Here is a 26,333-nt window from a genome sequence, read left to right as displayed (position 1 = left end):
ACCCCCAAATTTAAGAACCGGACCAACTGCACAAATAACACCCCTAAAGAAGGACTTGTATACAAACTTTAACACCAAATTACAGTAGCATGACATTTTCAATGTAGCTAAATTTGCAACATTTTCGCATGATTTTGCAAAAACACATATGTTGCTTTTATGACTGAATACTGCTTCATTTAGAAAGTTTTTATTTCTTGTGCTTTCATTCCATTTTTTTCTTCTTTTTCCATTTTCAGGCTAGAGAGAGAGAGATTTTAGGTTTTGTTTGTTTTTATCCTGAGAAGTTGAAGAGTGTACAACAGTGGCTTTGTTTCCATAAGCTGTATAACAAGCTAAAATGTCGGTGAGGAGCTTCTCAGAGTAATTAACAGTACTGTTCCAAAATAATTACTATTACTGTTCCAAGATAATTACTCTTACTACCAGATGAACAGATTATGTTCATCTGGTAATCAGACAAGCTGAAGCAGGTAAATTAGCCAGAGGAAAGAGGAATATGGTTCAGGTTCATAGTTATTTACAGCTACAAAGCTCATTGTTAATATCCTATGGAATGAATATACAAAGAATATGTTATTGTTCAGCTCTTCAAAAATTACTAGCAATGTTCTTGTACATGTATCTGTCTATCTCAGTGTTTCTCAACCCTGGCAACTTTAAGAGCTGTAGACCTCAGTTCCCAAAATTCCCCCAGCCAGACTGGGGGAATTCTGGGAACTGAAGTCCACAGATCTTAAAGTTGCCAAGAACCCTGGTTTATCTAGACCAGCAGCAGACAATCCAGAGACAATCCCTCATCTTGTGCTCCACCCTCCAAGATCAAGCTACCAAATTTAAGTGAAAAAAATCACCGATGTTCAGTGGCACAACTTTGACATTAGACAAAAGGGCAAAAAAAACAGCAGCATTAAGCCTCCCCACTCAAATATCGAAACCTGTCAATGGGCTAAACAAATTCTGTCTGATTACATCACCACATCATTATCATGCCCTCGTTGGCTCTCAGAGATCACTCTGATTTTATGGTAAGCTCAGCTCCTAGCCAGAAAACATCTATCCTGATCTAAATCAACAAATGCATTAATGTAGTCAGTTTCTTTTATATCTTTTTGTTTAATTTGTGGTGCCACAGTATGTCCCCAAATCAGCTTACTATTATTTTGGAGCATGTTTATATATTTGATCAGAAAAACACAGTGAGTTAATCTGTATGGGCACAAATACAAGCGAGGACAATGCCTCTGTTCTCTCACCTTTAATCCTCACATCAACCATGACATTTGTTCCTTCCTCTCTACTACTTTCCCCTTGAACCTCTCCCATGTCTCTGTTGAGACTCCCTTCTTCTCATGGGTTCCACCTAGTGCTCTGTTAATCTATTTCTTCTGCAACAAAATGCTACATCCTATCCCCACTTCAGAACTCGTGTTTTCAGTTGTTCAAGAAGTTGAATTCAGAATTGATATGAAATTGTCCCATGAAATGTTAACGTTTTATTGCAGAAATCATGCAACTGTTATGAAAGTCATCCTGATACACTCCGGGATGACACACTAGAAAACAAAGCAGCTGACACAGATACAGAGGGAGAAAATGGGGTCAACAGGCTGCGTGATAAACAAAGAGGAATACTCCAGTTGGGTTTGACTAGCAAGTGACTTTGGACAGAAGTGTTCTTGGTTCTTGGAATAAAATCAGAGCCCATGAGTCACAACAGTAGATTAAAAATCACAGCTGAAATTGTTACTCAGTGGCAAAGAAAAGTGCGTTTCACGTTTCACTACAAATTGGGAGCACTAAAGACCTCTCAGGCCAACAATTTACATATACACATACTAACCCCATCTTCCAAAATTAGTGCCCTTCAGGTATATGCAGGCTGCAACTCTCTTACATGTAGGCCATACTAGCTATGAATTCTGGGAGATGCAGTCCCACCACACCTGGAGGGTGCCAGGCTGGATTAACCTTTGCAAAAAACACTGTATTTCCTTCCCCTGCTCTAGTTCTAGCCTTGCCATCCCTCCCATGGTCCATACCTCTTCTCCTCTTGGATGTTCTCAATGCCAATGGCACTACTACGTCTCCCATTGAAGCGGCTGCCTCGGTTGCGTGATGGGCTTCTCCCAGGAAGGGCAAAGGACTAGTGGAGAGGAAATGACAGAAAGAAAAAAAAGAGGGAGGAGAAGGAAAGAAGTAGAAAAGCAAGAGTTGGAACAGGAACATAAGATGGAGAACTAGATTTCCAGATTCTGCCTTTACATTTAATGCTAATCTGTGCAGCATGCCATACAGTACACAAGGTGGAGCTGTCAAACTTAGAAGACTAGATAAGCTAATTCAATAGAGAAAGCGTGGGATAAGAAAAAGCAATACACTAAAAGCAATAAACTAGTAACTAAAGGGACAACAGTGAGAAATACCTTAGATACATAGAGTGATAGTGGCACCGAGACAGAAGACAATATAGATTGAAGGAGAAAGAAAAATAGAGGGAAAGGTATCCAAAGCCACTGTTTGAGCCAAACTAAGCACTAAGGTAAAAAGTTCAGCCACTACTGAAAATGATGCTCTAGTGTCATTCCCTTCCTAAACGCCCAGCAGAGCTTCCCTCCTCCAAGATAACTTTTCATTATGTCACTGGTAACAAGCAACACCCATCTTGAACAGAATGTCAGTGTCTACTGCATCACCCTAGCATTTTTTTCTGTGGCAGCTGCTTTTCTTGCAGGTATGGTACTGCCTTTACCTACAGAATTTCTCCAGATGGAACTTTCCTCTCCTGGCTTTCTTTCCGAACAAGTAGTTTGGAACCTAGAAATGTACAGCTCTGGCCAGAGAAAGGAAGTAATTAGCACTTTGGCACAGATTTGTAACCATGGATCTCTGCAGTGCCATCTTCAGGCTAACAATTAACACTGTAGGCCCCTAAGAGGAGTGATTCCAATCCCTAGGGCTAATTGTAAGCTACAGCGTCACATGTGTGCCCTGCTCCCAGACATGCAAGTTCAGTGCTGAGAGAAAGGCTTGCTCTTGATTAACACTGGAGTGAGCCATGGCTGAATGGAAGAACAGGTGTTTTGAATGCAGTAGATCCCAGCCAAAAACTCCAAGTATATCTGTGCCCAAGTCAGACTAAACATTAATCCCTATATTTTCAGACAACAGTGGCAACTCAAACCTAATTGCCCAGGTTGTCTACAGAAGGGCTTTCTCCACATGCTTTCCATGCCTGTTAGATCAGAAACGTTAACTTCCATACTTAGAAATCCCTCTGAACTAGTTCAGTGCACATCTAATAGTCGATCAGCAGCACTAATGCCTGGTGAAAACAGCTATAAACAAACTTTTTCTAGTTGCTCATATTTCCTTCATCTCAGGCTGTCACCTAATTGTGAAACACACCTTATTTGCTATATACTCCCATCAAATTGTCCTTAGTAAAAACATGTTAAATTAAAGATGCAGAAAACTGCCAAAACAGAAAAGAGCAGGGGAAGCCCAACTGTTTTCATTTGTTCTGACTTTCAGTATCATGGCATTCTTCTATTTGGGTCCCTTCCCAACTTGCACCTAACCTGGCACAAATATGCCCTGCAGTCTCCTTTTTTCTGAGATGCCCCACAACATGGCCAATCAAGAACCCAATGGAATTGGCTGGCAATGAGAGGAAACAGAGACCACAGAAGATAAATTGGGATGAGTAACAGGGATAGTAAATTTCATGCTGGTATAGATTTCTGTTGACTGAAGGATGGGTGGAGAACACTTCAACTCAGCAGTGAGGGAAGGTCTTCAGGTGGGTTGGATGGGGAATTGAGAACATGACGTTTTGGTAGGATTGGTTTTAGAAGGAAGTGCCATGAAATCACAGTTTAGACTAAGGCATTAACATGAAATAATCCCAAAAGGTTCCATCTGGTTTCACACACTTAAGTATCTACAAGAAACCACTCGGTCTGGTCATCTGGGATTTTCAAGGTGCCACTGATATGCTCCTTCATTTAAAGCATATCAGTGCTCACTAATTAAGCCTTGTTACTGAAGACTCAAGGGACATTTTATTTTTTTTCCAGAGATAAAATGGCCAGGATTATCTATATTTTGACAACCATCAGACTACCAGAAAGTGCATATGACAACCCACTATCATGTACAAAGCCATTTACAAATACAGTTCAGAGTTCCAGTGCTTTTCTTGTAAAGCACTCTCCATCTTGGGTCTTGGTTGAATTTCTCCCAACATTAATCTTTCTTGCGTCAAGATCTTCTCCCAAAGCCCTCCTCTAATGCCAGTGGCATCTGAAGCTGGTGGGAAGCAATCTGATATCTTTTGAGTGTTAGGATAAAAGTGTTATTTTCCAAGCTTTTAACATATCTGGGATATTTATGGCGGTAACACTCTTGGTTGACTTTTGCCCTGGATTTTTTTTTTTTTAGTTGAAGGGCAATATATAAATTAATATTCAGTTTCTCCATAAAAGTGACACTATCCCCCACTGGTCAAGTTCTCCCACTGTACCACTTATCACATTAATGGAGCTGGATTCCAGACACAGCGGGCTATGATTGACAAATGAACACAAAGACAGGAAAAATAATCCATACAGACATCCACATAGAGGTATTTTTACAAAATTACAGCTGCCAGCAAAGAGTGTTGACAAGCAGCAGGTCCAGAGAAAAATGGGGAAAAAGGGGCCTGAAGACATGCTGATTAGCTTCCTCAGTCCCCACCCCACAAAACCTTACCGCAGCAATAGCCTTGGGACCCTCGGCGACACTTGGGTTGAGGGCAAGGCCTGCAGTAGCTGGGCGGCTGGGTAGAGTTGATGGGGTCTGCTGCTGCTGCTGCTTCCTCATGGCTATCCCCATAGTGTCCAGGCTCTGGCTACGGCCTCGGATCACCCGCTGGAGAGAAGGACAACAGGGAAACAGACACAGAGACATTGACATACACACACAAGGAAAGCACAGAGAGTACCAGAGATGCTGGTGGGTAAGGACCGGGAGGCAGAGAGAACTAACCCTGGACTTCCTCTCCCTGTTGGCTCTCAAGCAGACAAAGTATTTTTTCCAACCTCCAAGTGGACAGAATCTGCCTGAACTATCTGAGGCTACCGTCTTCACTGAAAACGTTGTTCTTGCTTTCCTCCAAGAGATACTGTCCGGGTATAATTATGATTCTCTAGTATAACACTTTCCTCTGCTATATGAACCTTGAAGGGCCAAGCTGGGACACCAAATCAGCATTACCAGAGGTAAGATGTTAAAACAAAAGAAATACGAATTCATTTTCTAGCTTTTTATGGATAGTTCTATACAGGCTGGTCAACCCAGGCCATAGAACTAACAGTATAATGAACTATTATCCAGAAAACAAGCAGAGGAGTCACATATACCAAATTCCTGAATCTAAGTATTAATTACTCCTTCTGATGCTCTGGGGGGAGGCTCCTCCCCCATCTACCCTTACATTTAACAACTTTCATGTGAAATTTCTATAATATTTATCCCGAAGGTGAATTTACACACACTGGTTCTTATCAGAAAATGTCATCACTAAAAATTATGTTTTCTAAGATAGTACTTCCACTGCAATTACTGAAAAAATTAATTAAATATGAAGTAATTAAATTAAATTAATTTAATAATTTAAAACAATTGATGGTCTGTTGTATCTTAAACCAAGTTACTATCTTAAACCAAGTTACTCATGATCATCTCTTAGTGGCATAAAAGAAAAGTGATGCTGGTTTCCATTAGGTTGGAAGCAGTTTTACACATAACTGCATCCCTATCTTTAACTTTTTACTTCTCTAAGAAACATATTTCTTTCGGTTATTCTACTGCTGTTCCACAAAAATTATGTCATACCAGGCAGCACTGCAAATAAACCAGGATTATGTTGAAATGTCTATCCTCTATCCTTCAATTTTTAGAATATTGACAGTGATAGTATCACTCTCAGCCAAGAGATTGTAAAACTTGCCTCCTAAAGCCCAGACTTCCTCAGCAGTATGAGCATCTAATAAATTATTTCTCACTGATAATATTTATCATATATGTAGCATCCAATGTTACCATTAATCAAACATCTAGTTCAGTGTTTCTCAACCTTGGCAGCTTGAAGATGTGTGGACTTCAACTATGGGAGTTGAAGTCCACACATTTTCAAGTTGTCAAGGCGGAGAAACACTGGTCTAGTTTGATAAGAAAAAAATGAATTCTTGCCTTGTGTTTTAATAGGAATATTCTTTATTCTGTTTTTAAACAGCCAGAACAAAACAAAAAAACAACCACCTGGTTTTATATTCCTTCCAGTCCATGAGCTACTTTGACCCAATCCAGCCCTCCAATTCCTTCCTCCAACCCATCTCCAGGTGACATGTTTTGTATCTGTGCACTGCTCAATTACAAACCAAGATATAGGATTAGAAATCCCATGTTGTGTGACAACCTTTCAACCTTTCCTTAAAAGGTTTTCAGAGAATCAACTGGAAGTTGAAGGACTCCCAATACAAACCAGCATGTCTTGGGGAATGTCTGAGCTTTGCATTATTCTGAGATAATATCTATACTTCAGCTATATCTATTTTATATGAACTTCATATTAAGGCTTTCTAACAAAGAAACCAAAGACTGAAGTTGCTGAGGATGATCAGTTAGAGGTCTGTAATACCTAAATACTTACAAAAGAGTATGACTGTAAATGTAATGTAAAATGTAAAGCTACAGTCCCAAGCACGATACCTAGCGAGTATTTCCCATTAAAGGTGGTGGGATTCCCTTTTCATCCTGCCATCACTCCACTCTGCAGTCTGAATCGGTATAATTGTACAACAGCTCCTCCTCCAGTTCTTTTTCCCTACCTCATGACTGGGAGCGAGGGATGATACCATAAAAAGATTTACCCTAGAAAGGTATCCCACTTCCTTATCCAACTTTCTTAGGGAAATGTCTCTTTACAGCCAGACTTCATGACTTTATATTAGACTTTCTAATATTTTCCTGCAGAAGACTTGCAGGATGTAGACACAAAACTGTATACTATAAGTCTTTTCAAAAACTCTCTACAGATATATGTCAGACACACTTGAAAGAAGGCATGTACAGGTCTTATCATTCTGTGCAAGTACCGAAAAATGGAACACAACCAAGATTTCATTTTTTTGGCAACAAGCTTCCACAACCACAGAGATTAAAATATATATTCTTCTAGCATTTTCAGCTTCTGAGACACCTGAGATATTAGAACAACTTGTTAAATCCTTTAAAACTAAAATACTGACTATTAGTTTGTATAGATATTTGTTATCAATAGATCAATTTGTTATGCAGATGCTAAGGGATGAGTGAAATAAAGAATTAGAGGTTTCTATATTGCCTAGACAATGGGGGAGTGTCTTAACTTCTATACCAAGCATGTCAATGTGCCTTAAATTACAACTTATACAACAAAAAATAATATTTAGAATTTATTGGACTCCACTACGTCTGTATAGAAAAGGATTGTCAAAAACAACTTTTTGTTGGAGATGTGATAAGGACAATGCTTCTTTAAAACATATGTTTTTACAATGTCCTATAAAGCTTTGGGAGACAGTACTGGACTATATAAATATGACTGTGCAACAAAAGCTAAAATTTTCAGAGGATAATATTCTTTTGAACTATATACTGTACCTAGTACATGGAACTTGACAATTGGACAACATAAATGGATTCTCTGTGCCCTTACTATGGCTGAAAGACTGATATTGCAACATTGGAAAGATAAATATATGGCCCCATTTAGTATATGGATTGAAGACCTGATTACACTTGTTACTTATGAGCGGATTGCCTATAGACATAGACTGTGTACGGACAAGTATAATGAAATATGGGACTCATTTATACAAAATACACTGGATAGTCATATAACTTTATCAGAAATATATACTGTATGTACTTTAATAATATTTGTATTAGATAAGCATATATAGAATTGGAACTGTGTACTATTATAATATTAACTTTTTTGTTGTATTTTTTTTACTTTTATGTTAAAGCACTTTTATGTTTTTTTCCTTTTTTTGTAATACACACACACACACACACACACACACATTCTTCTATTTGAATAAAGAATTATATGGCATATATAGTAGCACTGGACAGAAAGCTTTCTTCTCCTCTTGTGCCCAAAGAAAGCTAGCTAGCTAGCTAAATAATTAATAAAAATTTCCAGGCCTGTGACATCAATACAGCAGCTGATCATATACCAAGTGAAAAACAGTATGTCCCCTGTCAGTCTAAAAAACAAAACAATTACCTCTATCATTCCACAGAGCAAAAAGAGCCAATGTAATATTATTTGTGACTTCCCCACCATTGTCCAAAATAAGGCCTCAAACACTAGGCTGAAATCCTTCAAACCCTTGATCTGATTTACACATGAAATACCAGAGTATGCATTTTTATGCCACTACAGGTTGGAGTTGGGTCCTATTTCATAGCCCCCATATTCACCTCACTCAAAGTAAATATATAACATATAATATAATTGATCCCAGCCATTCCTATATAGCTGTGGAAAGAAGTACCCTGTGAAACACAGTTAAACTACCTGTAATTTTGCCTATTTCAAATACAGGAAGGGGGGGGCAAGCAGAGGTGACAAAACATGGACCATGACACCAACTCTACCAACCATTTTCATACAATACAGTGATGCTAGTATGAAAGGGCAGCTCTTATGTTGTGGTATCACAACATACATTTCAGTATTTTGGCATCATCACGGTTAGGAATGGCATCATCATGGTTATGCCTCCAGATTTCCAATATTATTTCTCCAACTTCTCATTCCCATTCTTCTCCACTGTACTGTAATGGGAGTAGGGAATGCAAGGTTGTACATATTGGACAAAAAAAGCATATTTGAGAATTTCCTCCGGAATGTAAAGTGTTTGTTGTATTTCCAATATAAATTACTTGCCCTTCCACCTAACTTACAGACATAGATACAAACACACTCATATGTCTATATGGATATTACAATTTGTCCTCAGAGCCTGCTATGATATAAACATATGTGGTGGGGATTTTCTTTTGCTACTTTTCTGAGAAAAATAAATATACTCATAGCTAACTTAGCAGCTAATAGACTGAGCTCTGAGGTGGGAAATTCTGTGGCTTCCTTGTACATTAGTTGTGTCCATTCCTGGAGAGGAGGCTCTGGTCATGGTCACTCACACCTTGGTCACCTCCCAAATGGACTATTGCTATCAAGCTTTCCATGGGGTTGCCCTTGAAGAGCATTCAGAAGCTACACCTGGTGCAGAATGCAGCTGGGTGGACAGTTAAGTGCACTCCTTGCTCAGTGCACATTACGCATTGGCTTCAGGCTGGATTGGTTGCCAGTGTGCATCTGGGTGCAATTCAAGGTGCTGGTAGTGACCTATAAAGCCCTACATGCATGGGGCCAGGTTATCTGAGGGTCCACCTCTCCCCAGTTACATCTACCGATCTCATTAGGTTTGGGAGGAAGGGCATACTCCAGGTTCGGTTTATTAAGCGAGTGCCGTCTGGTGGGGCTTTTCTATTGTAGCACCTGCTGCTTGGAACATAGCTCCCTCAAGATTAGATTGGCTCGGACTCTGTTGGCCTTTCATGTGGCTTTCAAGACATAGCTCTGTCACTGGGCCTGGGGATCTGGGGGTGCGTCTGAGCTCAAGCAACGGCTGTGCTGATTTGTGTTGCAGTTTTTTTACTTCAGCAGCAGGTTGTTTCTTTATTGTTTTATGTTTATATGCCGTTTTGATTGCTGTTAACTGCCCAGAGTCATGAATTAGAGATGGGTGACCATATAAATTGAAATAAATAAATAAATTTAATATACATTTGAAATAAATAAATTAGAGCCACTTTGGTGTAGTGGTGAAGGCATCAGGCTAGAAAGCAGGAGACGGTGAGTTCTAGTCCCACCTTAGGCATGAAAGCCGGCTGGGGGACTTTGGGCCAGTCCCTCTCTCTCAGCCCAGCTCACCTCACAGGGTTGTTGTTGTGGGGAAAATAGGAGAAGGAAGGATGTTATGTTCGCCGCCTTATTTATAAAAATAATAAAGGCAGGATAAAAAAAAAATCTAAAGAAAACGCTGTCAGGGCACCAACAGCACTTATAAGCATCTTTTAACTGCACTCCCTCAGAGCAGCATGAAATAAGTAAATACAGAAGGACCATGAGAAATTCAGCATTTACACCATCTCTCACCTTGAAATTCTCAAAGAAGCCACCACCCCCGTTCTCTATTTTGTCCTCGTCCCCAGCGGCCAGGCCCATCATACTGCGGCTACGAATTTGCAGTTCTTCGTAAAGGCTCTCCAAGAGCGCACTGCGGGTGCGCTCCTGCCCCAGAAAGAGAGAAACAAAGAGAAGCAAGTGATCAAAGATTTCAAGAGGAAGTATGGGAGTGCATGTGCACACACATACAGCAACAGAGGAAGGCCAAGCAGTGCCAAGGCAGGACAGAAGGCCATTTCATGTCTGGATGGGTTCCAGAATGTGCTGAGTCATCGTTCTGAGCTTACATCCTCCAGTGTTGTCCTCTTTGATGTTGTGTTCAGGTCAAAAGGCCCCTTCTGTTTATTTACTTACAGTATGTTAATTCTGCTTTTCATTTTAAAAAGGCCAACGCTAGAAAATTAGGAGCAAATTAGAGTAGGAGTAAGCAATGGGATACTTATGGCGACATCCTGCCTGCCTGACCCTCCTTCTAAAAAGTAAGAATAAATAGGAACATGGCAGGTGGACATCAGTTCTACTTACAAGAAAACCTCTGGAACCAAAATCAGTCCTGTAGGCATTCTTAGAAAAGAAAAATGATGGGAAACTGCAATGGCCTGATGCTTTGTTTGGAAAGCCTGCTCACCAGTGCAAGAAAAAGAGACTAAAAGACACCTTCCTTTGGGACTACTGTCCAGGGTTGGCGGGCACAGAGCAGCCTCCTCTTTGCTTTCTAGTAAATGGGTATTTTGTGACTGGCCAACCAGAAGGGCAGTCATTTTGGGAGAACACTCAGGCATGCTTTCAACAATCCAAATTCCACTCCAAAAAGACTGCCCACCCCTGCCTTAGGAACTATTTACTCTCATAAAAGCCTGCCTGAAAACTAACATTAATCTCAAAAGTGTCAATCTAGAGGCCTTCTCAGAGATTCAGCAAGAGAGCTTCTGAGAAAGAAATGTTTCTGTGGTGATGCTATGGAATGTTCCCCAGCTGAAATTCACCAGAAAATGAAGACCTGTATTTTGACAAATTGTTGATGAAAATGATAATTACTAGCTTTAAGGTATAATACAGTTTATTCTTGTTGCCAGTAAGTTCATGTTTTGCTTTGATTTTTTTTTTGGTTATTGTTTTTACTCTTATTTTACACATGACATTACTGTATACCACAAAGTCAACAGAAATAACATAATATTATTGAAAAACTGTTTTTCTGGGTGGTTTCACCCTAGGCTCCAAGTAACAGTCTGAACACATTTGCTAAAAACTAGGAACTAGAATGGGAAGGATGGCTCCTAAGCTAAGCTTGGGGAAAATAAAATAAAAATGCCCATCTTCTCCAGCAAAATCTGATCAAGTTTACTATACTAATTAAAAGCTTTCGCAAAAGTATTTTTATTATTTCCATTTTAGTTAGGTAGAAATCTTTGGGAAATGGCAACACAATGAAAAATAATACAAATGCAGCCTTTCATTTTCTTTTCATTTAGCTCTTCTGAACATTCTTTAAAGAAGCCTACTATATTATCAACCAGTTGGATTTTAGCTCCTGTAATCCATAGCCAACAGGGGCAAAAGTGGGCAAATCCAGAAGGCAGCAGGGTGGGTGGCTTTCTTAAAATGAAAATAAGAACATCTTTTTTTCCTTTGGGTTTGCTGAAGCTTTAATCTGTGGTTTCTCAGTTTTGTGAATTCAGTGGTTTAAACTGGGGCACCTAGGAGAAACAAATTAGTAGAAATGACTGTAACTTCTCTATTTAATTTATTTCCAAAAGCTCTATGCCTGTACAACTAAACTAGTAGCAAATTAAGTGAAAGTGACATCTTACTGGACAAAAATTCATGCAAGTAAACTGCCGAGAGCATTCAAGCAGATTTGTATGGACCCAACTGTACAAGGATTTCAGGACAGAGCCTTTAACCACCCACCCCACTTCCAAGTACAGCTGATCTCTGTCCAGCTTCCTCCAAATGCTCCAGGGTAATTGATTATTATCTTAAGACATTAAGGCCAGAACTGGTGGCAAAAAATGCATGCCATTTGATTCTGTCCTTACTTAAGAACTCTCCTTTTCTTGAGGGAAATGTTCATTTTAAAAGGGCATCAAATTCTTCTCATCCATTCCCAACCTTTAGGAATTTAAGTTAAACATTGGGAGGCATTTTCCAAAGCTGGTATTTCAGCATGCAATTTATGTACATTGCTGATTGTGCATTTTATTTTTATTTCTTCCTGCTTTGCATACAGATATTTGCTTCAGAAGTTATTAATACAAATGCAGGTAAGCGACTTACTTCCAACTTGGCAAATTTCTCGGCATGGTAACAGCTATACTCTGCATTGATAAGCTTTGCCAGGAGAAATTCACGGAACTCTGTGCCCTGTAAGAAGGAAAAAAGGAAGGCTCCATGTTGGACGTTCTATAAGGCAGTGTTTCTCAACTTTAGCAACTAAGATATGTGGACTTCAACTCCCAGAACTCCCCAGCCAGCAAAGTCGTCAAGGTTGAGAAACCCTACTATAGAGTCTTTTCTCATTTTAACCAATGATAGTCACAACCATTCTGGTTTAAGAATGGAGGCTTTGGGAATGCTGTTTGGTAAACCAAATTAACTCAGACTCTATAGAAATATCAAATACAGGAACAGAGAAAATCCCAAAGGGCGCCTTAAGAATATGATTCCATTCACAGCATATAGTTGATGAATGCATTGAAATATACTTTAATACAGCCCTGTTTGGACTGTGCCAGTATAAACCCGCCCTCTCTCATGATTATGTACATGATTTTCGTAGAAAAAAAAATCCTCCTATGGGTTTTTGTGAGATTTTTTTCAGGTGTGGAATTCTTTTGCACAGAGGAGAACACAGATGGCCGTGTGTATAAGATCTATAAGTGTGTAAGTGCCTAAGATCTGAGAGGGAACTACACCATCTAGTGGTGAAGTAGACTATTATACGCATGGCTATTGGAGGGAAACCCTGTACTACATGGAAGGCTGAAGGAATGATAGCTAGCTGAGAGGGGGCAGAAGGCTGCATTTCCTACTAAGAGTTTTGCTTATCTGACATCTCACTGAAGAATCTTAATTGATCCTGTTGCCTCACTACAAGATATCTTGTTCACTACAAGATATCTTTCAAGCAGTTGCATCTGACTAGCACACACATAACCTAGGAACAGCAGAGACAAAGCTATAAAAATCCCCCTGCTTGCTGAGTCCTTATTGCAATAAACCCCAAATTCTTGCAGTTGGAATTTGCTCTGTACCTCACTGTTGGATATAGATTGAAATGTCCCCCAAATCTGAGAACATGGGCTTCAAATTTGCCCAGGTGGGTCTAAAAGGTAGAAAAGCAAGGTTTGTTTCTAAAGTTAACTGTATGTTGTTATTCTTGTTGTTAACTGACTCACTGTTTGGCAATGTGAAATGAACTGCAATGGTTGCCTCCAAATTAGATAAACAGATAATTAGATAAAATAGAGCCAGTTTGGTCTAGTGGTTAAGGCACCAGGCTAGAAACTCAGAGACTGTGAGTTCTAGTCCTGCCTTAGGCATGAAAGCCGGCTGGGGGACTTTGGGCTCTCTCTCAGCTCAACTCACCTCACCTCACAGGGTTTTGTTGTGGGAAAAGTAGCATGAGGAAGGACTATTAGGTATGTTCGCCACCTTGAGTTATTTATGAAGTAATAAAGGCAGGATAAAAATTTTTTTTAAAAATTGGGGTGTTATGTTAAAAACAGGAAGATGGATTACTACTCAGACAGCCAAATTGCATACTACAGAATCATGGATTAGATCTGTAAGAATATTCGGCATGAATGTATGATTTTTCCAGTCCTGGACAACTGTCTGCAGGGATATCCAGCCTACAGTGTGGGAAAAAACTACTCTAGGGAGTGGAGATACAAACCTTTTTGAATATTGCTGGATTTGGAAGAGGGGGGCCAAAAAAGGGAACATCATCGCGGGCAGTCACAGAAACCTGAAACAGTCATAAGTAACAGAGTGAGAGAGAGCAGAGAGGCCACAGCAGCCTTAGGACAAGAATTAATAATCACAGAGTAAATCAAGATACACTTCTGTCGACTGGTCTCCAAAATATGGAAACGGCAACATTCCGGTTATAGATCTCAGGAGAAGGAGGAGGCATGATAAAACTGGTTTTAAAAAATCAAACATTTGGTAAAGCTGTTGCTTACTGAGTTTCTATGTTCTTTGCAACTAATTTTAATTTATTATGTTTTGATTGCTTTTCATATTTTTGTGGGTTCCTTTGAACACTTCCTTATTGGAATGGAGAAGTGGAACAGAGTTTTATTTAAAAATGAACATACCTCTACACCCCAATATATTGACCTATACATTTCCAAAATTCTATGGGGGAGGGGGATTCTGTCTTGCCCAGATTTCATGGACTTTATTTTTTTAAAAATTCTGTTTAATATAACATCTACTATGTTATAAAGATGTATAAATATAAATTTACTGATTGTTTAGTATTGGGGATTTCGTCCTGATAAAGTTCTTATTCTACTGATGTTTGGATTTTAAAAGTTCCAGTCAATCCAAGCAGTGCCATTCTGAAAAGCTAGATGAATCATTAGTATCCTTTAGCTTCTTTTACTTCCCTTATCCTTTTTAGGTTTCTGAATGCCTGATCTACATACCTAGTAAGGCCACAGCATCCACCGGGGGGCGTGGTGGTCAAAGCAGCCAAGATGGTGGTCATACCATTGGGATTGAAGACTGACCCCTTTGCAAGCAAACCCACACAAACACAGAAGTTGTACACTACTACTTTACACGGATATTTACAGAGTACTGACTCTAAAGTAACAGGCCTATCGTTTTCTGGCCTGCTTTATTCTCTTATTTACACAATTGCAGTACTTGTAACTATCAATAAGAATAATTTCTCTCACAGTGTTATGGCTAACGGGTATATTGTACCCTACTCATGAACAGAAGAAATGCATATATTTTACAGTGGATCCTCTTTGTTGAGAAACAAGAACAAGAAAGGATTGGAGGTTCTGAAGGAAGAAAAGGGGGAATAAGGTGTTTCTCTTGACTCCTGTTCAGTCTCCCCAGAATAAAATAGCTACATGTGAGCATAGACTAATGATGGTTGCTGTAGAATAAAAGAAGGATGGTCTAACAGTAGCAACGATAGAAAAGTTTATGGAACCGTAAAACAGGAACCAAGAAATGCAGCAGGCACTATAAGACCACAGTACATTCCCCAAGAATGGCAAATTGTGGACTGTGTGTGTTTACCTTGTACAGAGTCTCCCCAGTGGCATTATGATGGAGTTGCACCACCACATAGGCATGCAGAAAATTCGACGCAATCATATCGGGCACAAAAGGGGTATTTTCATCTTGGAAGACAATGGCCACAATATCGTTCCCGATGTGGCGCTTGCGCTGGAGCTGAAAGGGAACAAAGAAGATTGCACAAAATAGTAATGTATCCTGCACAGTTTAGGCAATCCTCAAGCTCCTCTCTCAACTTAAAATGCAAATCCATTCTAAACTACTAATTCATCCAGTCCCTAAAGAGTTGGCTCACTCTTCTTTTCCCCAAGTGCAGAATTCTGCAATTACCTTTCTGTCACATTAACATAAATGATCTATTGGCATTATTCTTGAACAGTCATAGTGGCTAGTATTACTGGGAGTCCTATTCCAAACTGAGGAGTGTTTTTATAAAGCAAGAATCGATAATCTACAGCCTGAACCTTTCCTCCTGCATCCCTTCCAATCTCTACTGCTGAAAAACAGCAGTGTCGTTCTGTTATTTTGGAACAGGAAACCTAAAAACTGTAGTGTAATAGGCTTAATGAAGTTTAAAAACAAAGAACACTTGCCAAATTCCTGCCCGCCAAATCCAAATTACAAAAATCACAGCTCTGGCTGGGTACATATACATCACAGACTATGGCTTTTTCTAAAGGTTGTTCAACCCTGGGCCAGGGTTTGGATGTCAAACTCTCTAAGACAGAATATGTGTATATTTTGCACCTATACACATTTTCTCTTCTCTTTTCTTCATATAAGCAAAGACACAAGGCAGAAAGCCATCATGGCTTTCAGTTACAGCTAAACTGGGAAGTTTATGAATGACTTCAAAATGACCCAGGTAATAGAGCTTGGATTTAAAACTAGGTTCTGAATCCTGGCTTGTCATTACCCTCAAATTCCAACTCAGGCACAGCTGAAAGTTAGGGTTAAGTACAGATTCCTGGCTTCTTGCCCAGCTCCTGCAACCAGGAGAGGGGAAGCAGTTGGATTCAGCGTCTGCAAGTGCACAAAATTCATACACATACTGGCTTATTAAGGCAGGATTTAACATCTCGACACATTTATTCTGTCTTTATCAACCATTAGCAAAATTACAAGAACACGCATCAAACATAAAACAATGCCTGGTCATCTTTGCAACACCTGTTGCCTAATTTTCACGGCTACTGTAAGTGTATTTGGCTAGCATGCAGGTAACAGAACATTTGAGTCTAAAAGAAGCAATTTAACCTATCCATTCTGGCTGCGATGGAATGGTGTTATGAAGGCCGCGCTCGGGGAGATAAGCGTTTCCTTAGCCCCCAGCAGGAGCGTGGGAAGGTTAAGAAGATGAGACTGGCACCACCCTAAGGAATTCACGGTGTTGTGGCTGGCTGGCTTGGGAAGTTTAGATTCAGTCTGGAGAGATTCTGTCTTGAGGTGGAAGCTAATAAACACAACAGAACTGTATTTGCACTGTCTCGTGGAGTTCTTTGGGCTGAACCTGACACTGGCAGACTATTGGTATAAGAGGGGCAAAATATAACACAGAGATCCCTATAAATCCAGTATAATAGAACATGCTGCCTTGTTTCAATTTCCCCAGATTCATATGAGGAAGTACACTCAGCTGCTGGGGTTTTAGGGTATCTACCCTGCAAACATTGAAAAGGGAGATCATTCTGCCTTCTCAGTCTGAGGAAAGTAAGTGTTCATAGATAATTTGGAGGTTCCCAAGCAGATTTTGCAGCCCACTCTCTCCTACTCTGTGAGCTCTTATTAGCCTCATATTGACAACATCTGAAGACAAACTCGGTCCCCTTCCCAATTCTACTCAACATACCTGCTGGGCATCTCCCTCTGTGAAAGGCAACATTGTAGAGACATGGAACATGATCTCTTTGCCCCGAAAATTTGTGTAGATGGATTCCGTTCCTGTTTGACCTCTTGTAACATCCAATCCACCTCGGAATCTGAACAGAACAGCAGAGGGAAGGCAAAGGGAAAGAGAGGCAAGAGAAGAAAAAACATATAAAGAAAAGATTAGGTTTTTATTATCAGAGATGGGGACCTAATTCATGCCTGCGGTAATTGCATCTACCACTATTGGTCAAAACGTTTACTCTGATACAAGTCTCAGAAGAAAAAAAGGAGGCCACTAGGAAAATCTATGGCCATATCAGTGAAGATTGCTATTTCCTTGATTTCTCTTCCACTTTCAGTATTTGAGAGGAATCAGTTAACCTCCTATTAGCATATTACAGCACCTTTCCATCATTTGGGCTGAGCTTGAGCCAGAGGGGCTATTTTAAGATAGTACCAAATGAACTAACTCACTCAAGAACCAGTGTGGTGTAGTGGTTAAGACAACAGGCTAGAAACCAGGAGACCATGAGTTTTAGTCCTGCCTTGGGCACAAAGCCAGCTGGGTGGGCCAGTCACACTCTCTCAGCCCTGGGAAGCAGGCAAGGGCAAACCACTTCAGAAAAACCTTGCCAAGAAAACAGCAGGGACTAGTTCAGGCAGTCGCCAGGAGTCAACACTGACTTGAAGGCGCACACACATGCAAACAGACACACTAGGAACTTAGAGAGGAATTTATTTCTGAATGAATACATTTATATTTAATAAATATTTTTATGTTCAACCATTTTTTAAAACTTTTTAATTGTTTTTGCTGTTGGAATGTTTTACACCACTTACCAATTACCTACCACAGAATGCTACCACACATTAAAATTGCACCCATTCCTGGACTGGAAGGCCTTGCTCATAGTCACTCACGCTTTGGTCATTTTCTGTTTGGATTACTGCAATGCACTCTACCTGGGGCTGCCCTTGAACATCACCCGGAAGTTACAACTGGTCCAGAATGCAGCAGCACTCGCAGTATTGGGCATCCCTAGGTTTGCTCATATTACATCCCTGTTGTGTGAGCTGCACTGGCTCCCAGTTTTCTTCTAGGTGCAATTCAAGGTGCTGGTTATTACCTTTAAAGCGCTACATAGCTTGGGACCAGGCTATCTGCAGGACCACCTCTCCCTGAGGACATCTGGCCATTCCACCTGAGCAGACAGGGTGGGTACACTCCAGGTCCTTTCCCTTACTCATTGCCATCTTGTGGGTCCTTGGAAGTGTGTCTTTTCTTTTGCAGCCCCTGCCCTTGGAACACCCTCCCTGCTGAGACCCAACAGGCCCCTCCCCTTCTATCATTCTGGAGAGCACTTAAAACCTGGCTCTTCCCCCAGGCATTGGGACAGAGCAAGATCAGGATAGGATCAGAATATGGATCCGCTAGAGCAGGGTGACTGTGGCGCCTTTCTATTTCTAGTGTTATTGTTGTTGGTTTTGTACTAGTTTATATTGTTTTATACTGTTTTATTGGTTGTAAGCCGCCCAGAGTTGTTTTTAAGATGGGGGAGGATATATAAATGTTTTAAATAAGCAAATAAAAATAAATAAATTTTGTTTCTTGGGATGGGCTCACACATCACACTAACCTGAAAACAAAAGAGTCATATTCTGGGTTATCGTTTTGGGCCAGGAGGGTGTTGTGGGAGGCTCCACAAGGATGAGAGCGGGGAATTTTCAAGTCTCCCCTTAGCCATGTAGCTCATGAGATGACTCTTAACCAGTCACTACCTTTGAACCTAGCCAACTTGACCATTTGGGCCAAAAAATAAAAATTGAGATGTTGACCACCTGGGGTTCCCAAAGGAAAGAGGGCAATTGATGAGATGAATAAAAGAATAACCAACGCTCTCAGGCCACTTAATTATTCTTGCATCCCTATGGCCTATAATGTTTCTCAGCCTTGGGATTTAGGTTTGTGGTTCCTCATTTTTTCAGCTCTATCTCCATCTCCCATGGCTTGGTTGGCTCTCTCAGCTGCTACACACTTTTGCTCTTTTTTTTTTTTTTGAGGGAGAAGCATTTGCTTTTCCTTTCATACAGAGCAAATAGCCTCTCTCCCTTCTTTTCTGCTTTCTCTACCTTTCTATCACCTGCCCTTTATTAGGTTTCCCTTTATGAATACATATTCCACATCATTTTTTTCTTCTAGACTGCTTTTCCCTTAAAATCCCTCCCTATCAGGTGCCTATTTTGTTCCATGTGCAAACAAGCATTCTGAGTCACTTTGTACCTTTCAGGGTAGGTGAGAAGTCTTCACTGTTGGCTTCCGCTGTGAGTCATGGCTGACCAAAGATGTCTCTGTGAACGAGCGGACATGATGACCGCTGTGTAGAATAAAAGATCGGTGAGTAGACCAGTCCTTCGAAGCTCTCCGGAGAAGGAGAGAACAGGAGATTGCCCACAAGTGCTCTGAATGGTAGCTCCTTATGAGGAGACTGTAAAACAGCGGTCTCCTGCTGTCAGGAGCCGAGGGAGACGACATCTTTGCTCTCAGCAGCAGCGGAACCTTTCATAAGGACACTAAGCCAGCCACACTCACTTTCTAATCACATTCGGAAATGTTCAATTTAGCCACTTTATGGATATTAGTGACCTTCAAAACAGCAAGCTTAATTTGAAACCTGGTGAGTTTTATCTTCTTCTTTGGATTTAAGAAATCTTAAATAGAGACTTAAGAATTTAAAATATACAACTGGTAAAAAGCAAAAAAAAAAAAAAAAGATTTTGATTTAAGAAAGTTTTTAAAAGATTGGGAGACCAGGAATATTGGTTATTTTTGCTGTAAGTTCTGAAAAACAAATATATAATTAAATAATATACTCGTGGGAAATGACTGAAACGGAATTAAACCCATACTAGGAACTGAGGCTTGATGAAGGTTGCAAATGGACACTAGAGGGAACTAAGGGACCAGGCAGAAATTAAAATGGCTAAGCCAGCTATCACCTTTTCTTATCTCAAAAAGAGTTTTTTGATAACTGGAATGGGATATTAATAACTAAAATCTCAGAAAGGATACAGATTTCAATGGATTAATTTTTAGAAGATGATGAGAAAAAAATTTAAAAACTTTTACCTGATATAGACATTACAGAGTTTGAAGGCATGGAAGACAACAAAATTGAGATCACCAAAATGGGAACACAAAAGACAAATCAAGAAAAGGTTCTGGGCATGTAAGAGCTGCGACAAGTAATTCTGGATGATGCCTCTTTATGGGAAGAAAAGGATCTGGATTTGAAACAACTGTGACAAGAAATCCTGGACGATGCCTCTTTATGGGATTTACAAAGTAGGTTGGTGAAAGCTTTGAAGGTAGACTCCTCTTGAATGCCAAAGATTGATGAAAGATCAAATCCTGTGATGCCATTGAAATGATTTAAAGGTTAAGATTGTGAAGCACAAAAGGAAGGAATATAAAGTTGGGCTATTTGATTTGATTATTTCTTTAATATTTCTGATAACTCCTAATGGACTTTTTGCTGAACCAGGACTGAAAAGATGATGATTTCTGGATTGCCGAAAAGTTAGGCTATGGGGAGAAGAGGTTTTTTATTTGTAACTTTAAAAGAGGGTGAAAAGTTATTATATTAGCCTATGTTCAGTATGATGAAGGTTGGAAGCCACTTCTTTTATTATTGTCTTTGTTGCCTTTTTCTTTTCTACTTTTTTTTCCTTTTCCCTTTTTTCTTCTTTTTTCTGCACCTTATTTTTCTTTTTCTTTTAGTTTAGTTTGTATTAGTTTGCATTATGTTCATTAAAAACTTCAACAAAATTATTAAAAAAGAAAGGAGTCTTTCCTGTCAAGGGCAGTACAGGAGAGATGATTTGGTACTAGGCTTAACATGGAAAGCACTTACCCACGAAAATCCTGCAGCTGGATCCTATCTCCTAGGAGATCTAAAAACTCTAAGAAGCCAGGACTCTCGTCTGTATTACTGAAGACTTCCTCTTCTGTGGTCTGGGGAAAAAGAGAAGAAAAGGAAGTGGGAAGGGACAGCCATTTCCCAGTTATTCTTAAATTATCCTAGGGTCTTTTTGTACAACGGACGCAAGTCTGAAACGGTGGTTAGATGAGGTGCTCATGTTCAAATCACAGTAAGCTACTCCCCTCTATCATGAAAATGTCACTAATCCTATCACAAAGAAGAAAAGGCAAATGTTCAGACAAGTCTTGCTTTTCCTGCTCAAGCACAAACCTCTAGCAACAGTGTTTTGCCATTTTCAAAAAAGTTACTTTAATTTCGTTTAATTTTTTATTGCTGTTTGAATACTCATTTTCTATTCTGCACTTTAAAAAAAAGCATGAGAATACAGATGCTGGCAAAGTTATTGTGCTGTAAGCTGCAGAGATGTGGGATCAGAAAACTTCCTCAGATCAACATTTTCTGCAGAATATTTTCCACTTCCAACAAATTTAGCAGTTTCAAAACTGTACTGTATAAAGTTTGATTGTCCATTGCCCAACATTGTTTCCAACATTACAGTAAAAGCATTTTTTCTACACACATCAAAGCTTTTAATTTCTTTGAATGTACGGCTGATGCCTCGTCAGATAGACTAGATTTCATTTTTTTCACATCAAATAATGTAGCCCAAATACATGTACAGGATATTAAGATGGAATTATATTCTTTTGCAGAAGAAAAAATTACCCAATCTCTAATAATACGTATAATCTTTCTCCTTTATTAAGGTATATGAGGCAATTTACCTTTTCTAAAAATAGGAGGAAAATGTGTCCTGAAATAGGTCTGGACCTTTGAAGCAATTTTTTTTTTTTTTGGCCAGCCTTGCCTGTTATTTCCCACTGCTCCTGTTTTCAATTACTGAAGACAGGACGGAAGTGACTGAGAAGAGTTGGCATAAGATTAACCAGAAAGAAGTGGCTGTGTACAAGGAGCAGAAGAGGAAGAGGGCACAACGGGATGGATGGAAGCTTGCCTCCAGTTTCCCCATATATACGTACATTTGATTGAAAACCAGAGCAAGTATGGGAGCGAAAAGTACTTTTACCTGCCCAATTTTTTGGTAGATGACTCCAAACTTGAAGTTATTGCTGATAACGTGTTCATCAAATGCAACAATGAGTTGGGAAGCCTAGGAGATGGAGAAATAGCTTGGATTAGCAGGCAACTACTCAGAGAAAGAACACCTGTATGGTACATACAGAAACATAGAGGGGTTACCTTAGGATACAGCACAGGAAAGAAGCGGTCAACATTCACATCTTCACAGAGCAACTGCAAGGCAAAGTAGGAGGTCTTAGTATTCCTGATGTAGGAACCTGACTTCCTAACCAAAGGACAAATGCCATTATGATTGATGCAAATCAAAGGCGGCTTTCCAATATTTAATTCAATGAAATGCTTCAAATTTGTATTTTCAATAGACTTGCATTTGCAAGGGATTTGTCCTTTAATTTATTCCTTCTCTCGTTCTATTATTCAACTCATATTCATGAATTTTCAATGTGGTAAATGACTTTGGAAATTAAATATGGGCTTTAAACTTGTAATTGGTTAAACTGTCATATTGTTAAGACTGGATTTGGTGGTATTATGAGTTTCCTAGAATCACTTTTAAGCATGGGAGTTTTACGCACAAGTTAGCTGAAAAAAAATGATTATACCTAGCTTCCAAGAGCAAACCTCTTAACAATTAATGTCAATAATTCTCTGCCATTCATCGTAACAAAGGTTCCAAAGGGAGGAGTTGCCAGGCTAGGGAAGACTGCTGCATTAGGTGAATGAAAGTAAAGGATTCAGTGGGTATCTCCTTGCAAGGAAAGGAGCAGAAAGCCAAGAAACTCAGATCTAAGTTATTGGAAGCTTGGGAAAATCAGATAGTCATGCCCTAAGTTGTTTAGGAATGCCAAGGTCACAACCAACATTTTAAACTGCGTCCAGTAAGCAATTGGCAATCAATGAAGATCTCTTAGACCAGGCATCTTATGATTGATGTTCCTTGCAGTAATCAGTAGCTTGTCCGTTGCATTTTGCATCAGTTGCAATTTCTGGACGCTTTTCAAGAGCAGCCCCACATAAAGCAGTAGTCGGAACAGGATGTATCTAGGAGGTGGATTAGGACTGTAGGTATGACTGGTGATTGGCCCATTGCTCATAGGGGGTGGAAGAGCAGCATGTAGGTCCATGTGTGTCCGCCTGTATACACACATACCATCCCTGAACTGATAAAGATTCTCCACCCCAGCCTTTGATGGTGCTTTGATTGTCATAACTTGGAGATGTGCTATAATAAAGTAACTGAAGGAGTCACAGTCTTCATGGAACCTTTGAAACCATCACAGGGAGAGCAACATTAAGTGGAGAATTAAAAAGCAAAAACCCAAACTAGCCTTTGACAGTACAAGAGTAGAGTTTGGAACATTTACCTTGGCCATTTGGACAGCATTAGGAAACTCGTTCAGGCAGGATATGGGAATGAGATCATGCTTGGTACAGGCTCGAGCTCTATTTGAGCAACAGGAAAAAGCAGGATAAATTAAAGAGCAACCAAGCAACCAGGGATAGCTACTGCCCATTTTTCTCCCACCACCATCTAATCCGCTGGAGGGAAGGGCACCCTGTGGCAAATCCTGCTGCACAAAAGCTAATGATTTCACTAAGGGGGTTCCAGATAAGGTTTATGAAAGTTTCCTCTATCAGCAGTGATGGACTTAACCAAACACGTCACTGAGAAAAGCTTTGGAAAAAACAAACAGGGATAAGGACGGGCAATTGCCAAACTAAAACAGGCTTTAGAAAACCAACCAATGGAAGGAGAACCCCCTGAAAAGGCTGACTAGCCCTGTGATATCATGAGGGTGGTGGCATCAAAGGGGAGTTTTACCTCAGCAACAGGTAGAGATTGTCTTGCCCTTCAACCTGTTCGTACTTCACAGAAAGAACCAAGTAGCCCAAGGCCGAGTCATTGGCATAAAAATTCTGATGCTCCTAAAACAAAGACATCAGAACACTTGTCTGTCTCATGGTATTCCAAAATAAACAAACAAATGATTTTCCTACAAATGCTGGATAACCCACCTATAACGTAACAAGAGAGAGCCAGTTTGGTCTAGTGGTTAAGGCACCAGGCTAGAAACCAGGAGACTTATTCACATGCGTGCCTACATATATAACATATATATTATTTTATAATACATTATAAAGCATTGCAATATTATTCACATACATGAGACCCAGTCTGGTCTAGTGGTGGACCAGACTAGAAACTGGGAGGCTAGAAACTGGGAGACTGGGAGTCCTAGTCTCTCACCTTAGCCATGAATCCAGCTGGGTGATCTTGGGCCAGTCCCTCTCTCTCAGACTTGGGAAGGAGGCAAGGGCAAACCACTTCCAAAATCTTACCAAGAAAACTGCAGGGACTAGTCCAGGGAGTCACCAGGAGTCAACACTGACTTGAAGTGTTGACCCAATCCCACCAAAAAAAAAAAAAAAAAGGTAACAAGAAAGTTGCAGTAACATGTTTGAGTGCTGGGCTATTGTGACATAGGTACTTTCTCAAGGGGATGGCATATTGTTGAGGTTGCCAGTATAGTTCTGTCTGGTGGCCATCGGCAGCGCTTTCAGGGACTTCAGGAGCCCTGAAATTTTTACTATAGTTTTGACTTGTCTGTGTTCCCCTCTTTTCCAGGACTGGACATCTCCAAGATAGAGTGGGTGTTCTGTCAGGAGAGCCAACAATGGTTTTCTATACACACATATATCAGGGAAATACTGGGAGAACAAGACTGCTCTGCTACCAGTGGTATTTCTAAAACACTAAGGCACTATGTTTTTAAACATAGGAATGGAAGCTTTCAGCTTTGCTGTTTAAATTGATCTAGTTATTCTTTGCTCATTGATCTATGTCAGTGTTTCTCAACCTTGGCAACTTGAAAATGTGTGGACTTCAACTCCCAGAATTCCCCACCCTTCCCCTGACTGGGGAATTCTGAGAGTTGAAGTCCATACATCTTCAAGTTGCCAAGATTGAGAAACACTGATCTACATTGTATCACTTTATTTTTGTTTTTGTTTTAATTAGTACTGTAAGCTAACTAGTTCATTATATAAATGCCTTAACAAATAAATAAATAATTTAAATATATAAAAATTAATCAAAGAACTTTGGGTAAAAAAAAAATTACAATTGCTCAAATCAATTTGCACGTTCTGAAACAGCTTTTCTGAGACAGTGAAGTGGGAGAATTTGCAATGAAATAATATTGTATTTTTGATTTATTACTCTAGAAATGATCAGTTCCATAATACTTTGAAATATAAGTGCACACTCAACATTCAGCATACTGATTAAAATTGGCCCTCAGCAATTAATTAAAATATGTTTTAAATGGATCTACCAGGTACAGGGAGCTGTTACACAGTGCTTGACTACTACACACCAGAGTTTATGGAATTTATTTTTAATTATATAACTGTTTTACTTTTTCATAATAATCTTTTTATACATTTTTTTTATTTTAGAGTTTTGATATGGTCTATATATGGCATGGATGCATATGCCATTTTTCTTACTCACTGTCTTCAGTATTAATAATATCTAACCTATGCGGAATGTTAAAGAGCTGAAGTCTCCAGCTTAATGTCAGCTACTTCAAAAGATAAGAACTGAAATGGGGCAGAGAAGGCTATTGTAAGTGACTAATTCTAAATGTGCAAGAGGTATTGAGATCTTAACTGGCAGATTTCCTAAACTGATTGTTGAAGAAGAAATACCAGATAGAGGTGGTCCTAATTTAATGTTGGATCTAACAATAATCCTAATTTAATATTGGATCTAATATTAACAGGATTATTAATATGGATTATGTGTACAAGATGCTTATGTT

At 39.7% G+C, this 26,333-nt stretch overlaps 1 protein-coding gene across 4 annotated transcripts in view; it reads right to left on the bottom strand.

Moving 5' to 3' along the window:
• Nucleotides 1-26,333, bottom strand: part of LOC103055076 (rap1 GTPase-activating protein 1) — a 58,842-nt gene that overhangs the window by 7,953 nt on the left and 24,556 nt on the right. For all 4 annotated transcript variants that reach the window (XM_088138573.1, XM_088138571.1, XM_025173898.2 and 1 more), the window contains exons 7-18: nt 24,332-24,435; nt 23,874-23,952; nt 22,669-22,722; nt 22,496-22,579; nt 21,340-21,440; nt 17,409-17,538; nt 15,560-15,715; nt 14,193-14,264; nt 12,572-12,658; nt 10,262-10,396; nt 4,756-4,914; nt 2,043-2,146 (exon numbers count right to left, since the gene is read on the bottom strand). In XM_088138573.1, the coding sequence (XP_087994699.1) occupies nt 2,043-2,146; nt 4,756-4,914; nt 10,262-10,396; nt 12,572-12,658; nt 14,193-14,264; nt 15,560-15,715; nt 17,409-17,538; nt 21,340-21,440; nt 22,496-22,579; nt 22,669-22,722; nt 23,874-23,952; nt 24,332-24,435 (1,265 nt within the window). The remainder of the gene's footprint in view (nt 1-2,042; nt 2,147-4,755; nt 4,915-10,261; nt 10,397-12,571; nt 12,659-14,192; nt 14,265-15,559; nt 15,716-17,408; nt 17,539-21,339; nt 21,441-22,495; nt 22,580-22,668; nt 22,723-23,873; nt 23,953-24,331; nt 24,436-26,333) is intronic.

The sequence above is a fragment of the Python bivittatus genome, unplaced genomic scaffold, assembly GCF_059951505.1.
Source record: "Python bivittatus isolate LINGU-HERP-01145 unplaced genomic scaffold, Pbiv_v1 ctg000270_np1212, whole genome shotgun sequence".
NCBI classification, from domain to species: domain Eukaryota; kingdom Metazoa; phylum Chordata; class Lepidosauria; order Squamata; family Pythonidae; genus Python; species Python bivittatus.
Note: the sequence above shows the minus strand (reverse complement) of the source record. Positions and strands in the feature narration are given on the sequence as shown.